The sequence below is a fragment of the Acanthisitta chloris genome, unplaced genomic scaffold (genome assembly GCF_000695815.1).
Source record: "Acanthisitta chloris isolate BGI_N310 unplaced genomic scaffold, ASM69581v1 scaffold6949, whole genome shotgun sequence".
Classification (NCBI taxonomy): domain Eukaryota; kingdom Metazoa; phylum Chordata; class Aves; order Passeriformes; family Acanthisittidae; genus Acanthisitta; species Acanthisitta chloris.
The window spans coordinates 936-5,515 of NW_008689705.1; the positions used below are offsets into that span (position 1 = coordinate 936).

At 46.0% G+C, this 4,580-nt stretch overlaps 1 protein-coding gene across 1 annotated transcript; it reads left to right on the forward strand.

The window, feature by feature from the left end:
- Positions 1-8: 8 nt before the first annotated feature.
- LOC103808718 (EF-hand domain-containing protein D1-like) lies at positions 9-1,229 on the forward strand (the record flags this gene model as incomplete). The annotated part of the gene is made up of 2 exons (XM_009081520.1): positions 9-98; positions 1,095-1,229. Coding segments are annotated over 2 exons (225 nt in total), but the record flags the coding sequence as incomplete, so codon positions are not given.
- Between the last annotated feature and the right edge of the window lie 3,351 nt (positions 1,230-4,580).

Here is a 4,580-nt window from a genome sequence, read left to right on the forward strand (position 1 = left end):
TTGAGGAGGACAGCGGCCTGTTGACTCTTGCGAAGCTCTCAGAGATAGATGTATCCATTGAGGGAGTCAAAGGAGCCAAGAACTTCTTTGAAGCTAAGGTATGGTGTGGCACAGAGAAACACGACAAAACTCAGCTGCAGCTTTTCCCTTCAAGCTTTGCCGGACTCTAGCTACAGCCTCTCTGTGGATCAGTCAACACTAGAAGAATGTACTTTGCCATCTCCACTCTAGGTCTTACCCTGGTAGAGCTGACTGGCTGAGCTGTGTCGCTGTGACTGGCAGTGCTGAAGGACTAGCTGGCTGACTGCTTTTAAAGACAAAAGTGTCCTGGAAATTAATGCAGTAGGGACAGAGTTTCCCATTTTGCAAAGTCTCCCTCAACCAGAGCACTCCAAGTTCGGTGGTGAATGGAGTATTTTTGAGTATAGGATTTCAGACATCTCTTTTCTTGAGCAGCTCTCTGTAACCTTTGGAATCAAAATTATTCTGCAAGGTCCTGGGGTTGGCAGAAAGAGCTTTGCACCATTCAAAGCTGACAAAGCACTGTTTTTGAAAGCTCTGATTGAGAGAAAATAATCCTGCTCGTTTATATAAGAAGTTTTTTCCCAAGAGCATAACACAGCTATTGCACAGCAGATGTACTGAGATGAAAGCTGGAAAAATAGCCAGCAAGTAAACAATGTCTCTTTGATCTGCAGATTATCCATGGTGTCGTATGATGTTCTCAGATCTGGCTGTGATTCAGAGGCTGTTTTCTGCAGTAGTTTCTCCCACTGTAGGCTCAAAATTTATGCTCTGCTGCCTGTAGACAGAAATAATGTTTGTGGCCCAGTACTGATGGCATTGTTTTGGTCACTTCTTAGTGACTTATTAGTAAATGACCTTTCTTTTGTTGACGTTAAAGTCAAGCTAACAGGTATCAGGTGGAAATACCCAAGCACTGCAGTGTAATTAATACTTGACCTATCCTGACAGAGTGTCCCAGCAAGGTGCAGCAAACAGTTCTGTGTTGCTCATCTGGGAGTAGCTCTGGCTCTCCCTCTGATGCAAGGTTTGACGCTCATTTATTTTCTCTCTCTCCCTCTCCCATAAAGGCTCAAGCCCTCTCTTCTGCCAGTAAGTTTGAAGCAGAGATCAAAGCTGAGCAGGATGAGCGAAAGCGGGAAGAGGAGGAAAGGAAGCACCGCCGAGCAGCGTTCAGGGAGTTGAAGTCTGCATTTACCCAGTAACCCAACAGCCAGGATGCACTCTGAGATTGCACATGACTTGGTACGTTTCCCAGATCACGGCTCTACCTGGAGAGAACTGCGTGGATCCTGCCTAAAACTTCCTACAGCTTCGCTAGCCTTCCTCTCATGAAGATCCTCTGAGTTCCTAAGGGCACAACTCTTGCAGTTACCACGTATTCCCAACGATGTGAACCATAGGAGCTGTGCACATGCTGTTTGCTCTGAGCTGTCAGGAGCACATCACCTTGAAGCAGAAACAGCAGGTAGCAAATCATGGGTGAGCACTGATCAGCATCGTGTTTGTCCACTTCATTCTTTCCTATACATCCTTTTTCACTTAATCCTGTGTTAATTCATTCCTTGCTTACAGGCAAGTAGTGAGGTCTTGTGTAAATCAGGGTGTACAGAGTACAGCTTGACTTCCTGTACTGCTGTTGGGTGTTGTCACCCTTTTCTTCTTCCTCAAAACCCCGTGCCACAGGCACTGTGAAAACACTGTGAAGAGAGAAAGATAGTTACTAGGGATGTGGATCAAATTCACTGTAATTTCCTGTAGCATTTTCTGCTGGCCAGCATGTTGGAGAGTCTTCCAGTTTTCTTCTCTGAAGTGCCATAGTAACAAACCCTTCCAGAAGAGGCAAGATTGCCAAGACTTCGAAGGGAAGAAGCTGGCTCTCTCAAACAAGGAGTAGAAAACTGAGTTGCCTGACCATTTATCTTCTTTTGCATTCCGTCACATTTAGTGCACTGTGCAGCTTCACTCTATTTTCCAGCCTTAGGCAGCTGTATCTGTTTTTAAGGGCTATTGCCAGCTGGACAATGCAATCAGATGGCACACTGAGGTTTTCTGTTTGGAAATTTGCTCATAGCCCGAATCACGAAGGTGACATTGCTTGATTTCTTTAGAGGCAGGACAGAGGACACCAGCACAGCATACTGAGCAGTCCCTGCTCAAGAAGGGAAGGGCAGTGAAGTGAGCACGTTTAGCTGAACTGAACTCAGAGGGCTTGCACTACGCTATTAGCCATTTTCTTTTGCAACACAGGAAACTCGCGCACCAATGTTTGAATGCCCTCTGCTTCCCTGGAGGTACATGCTGTAGGTCACAGCACGGGAGCTCTGCTCCATCAGAGCCCTCTCTTGAGACATGGGTTTGCTCAAATTCTGCCTCTGCTCTTGCCCCAATTTGTGCATTTTTGTCTTTTCTTTCCAGAACAAAACTCACCAGTCGTCTCTTCACTTGTCTGTTTTGCTTCTTAAACTGTGAGCACTAAACTGTGAGTGTGGAATAATAAATAGAAAAACCTGTCCTCTTTAATGTCAGGTGAAAGGATTGCTAAACAATTACACTGTGTATATATCTTCACAGATTATATTTTATAAATCACGCTTTTTTAGCTAAATATTTATGATTAAATGTTTTTATACTTTACGATAAAGCAAATAATTTCATCTTCAGTTATTTCTCCTGTTGCTGACATGTACAAATAAAGCATTGTTATCTTCAGTCTTCTCTGTGGTTAATTTCAGGTCCCTGAATATACTCTTGTGTCCAGAGATTACAGCAGTGATCCCCAGGGCTTGGCACCCTGGCTTGGATGGGTTCGGCCCTGCTCGATAGCTCTTCCCCTGCTGTACAGCAGTTCTGGTGCCAAAAGCCCTAACGTTTACAGTTCCTCAAAGGGACGTGGCTGTGTGTTTGGAATACTGCCCACTGCTGTGTTGACACCTGAAGGTTGTCAGCCTTTCCTTGTCTTAAAGTAGCCGGTGAGTGTCTCGGCCCAGGAGTGCTCCAGCTGGGAGCTTCATCTGGATTTCCCCCTTCTGGCTTTATTGAAGGGAAGCAGAAGATAAAAAATACATGAACATCTGAAAATGTGTCCAAGCATCTTGTTTCTACTGTTGATCTGCTGAGCTTTGCTGGCACAGCCAGACTGGAGAGGGGGCTCGGCAGGAGGTGTAACCGTATGTCCTTTTGGGCCCAGTGATGAAATGGAACTTGTAAATATTTTGCTGGTGCAGCTCTGCTCTATGCACTGACAGCAGTCAGTGTTCAGTTCACTGTGTGTCTTGTGAGCCCTCAGGTTTCAGAGGTCAGGGAAGATCAAGGTGAAGGTTCCTGAGTCTCGATTTCCGCAGGAAAATTTCAGCACTGCAGTTCTCTGCTTTCTTTTCACCACAGCACAGCAAGCACTGCTGACTCGTGCAGCTTTGTGTGTACAGCTGGGTGAGGAGCCTGGGGCTGCAGGAGAAGGGTGGAAAAAGGGCTCCAGTGGTTTTATTCTAACTGAATCGAGCTCCAGCTGACGAGTTTCACTTGGGAAATGAGCAGTGTCCGTGGTTAGCCCTGCTCAGTTCAGGCAGGTGCTGGTGGCTGGGGCCTTCGTGCAGTGCAGTGAGCAGTAAGTGCCTTTTGATGTACATCTGTTCAGAAGTTGCAGCGATGTATGTTTTGAAATCAGCTTTGCAAAACTGGCATTGGGAAATTTTTAAATTGCTTTCTAAATTGGTCTGTTTTGCTGACGATTAATGGATTGAATAACAGTCATTATGCAGAAGTACTAAAAAGAAACTGTCTAGCTAAATCCTCACCTAATATAGTGCCTGTGTGACCATGCTCAGTTGTTTGTACCTGTATGAATATATTCCCATACTTGGTGCTCTGTCCTTTCATGCCTGATGTCACCACAGGTGGCTTTCAAAGGTCCTGGCAATCCCAGCTCTCTTCAGTGATGCTGGTACATCCATACCTGTCTGGTGCTCCTGACATGCCTCAAGTGGCTCTTAGGTCTGTTTGTGATGGCACATAGAGACATTCAATGGAAAGCCCTTTAGGGGCTTGATGGAAGCACTTTTGGGCCTCCGAAGGGAGAAACACTTGCCTCAGGTCCCATATCTCCTAGAATGGGAACTCCAGGTAGTCCTTGATCCCTGAAGGAGTTTTGTTTAACATTTCCCAGAGTAGGAGAAGTACAGTAGAGGAGTCACTAGCCCCTCAGACAGCTCTCGGGGTGGGTTCAGCTCACGGTGTATTGCTCAAGGATGTTCCCATCACAGCCACTGCCACTGGCTGCAGGGGACAGCGTGTGGTGGCAGAAAGTCTCACCTAAAAGGCTCAGTGTTAGCACAGTGGAGAGAAAGGGAAGCAGTGGGATCAGGCTCTTTCTGGCTTAGGGTTCAGGGTTTATCTGTGAGGTTTATGGTGGCCAAATAACATTTGAACCTTATGGGAGCATCCAGAAAAATAACTTGCAAAACAGAGTGGAGTAACTGGAGTGCTTTGCTGTTGCATTGCAAACTCAGCTTGCCATGTGGGAAAGACATCTAAAAGTAACTGCTGCAGAAACATCA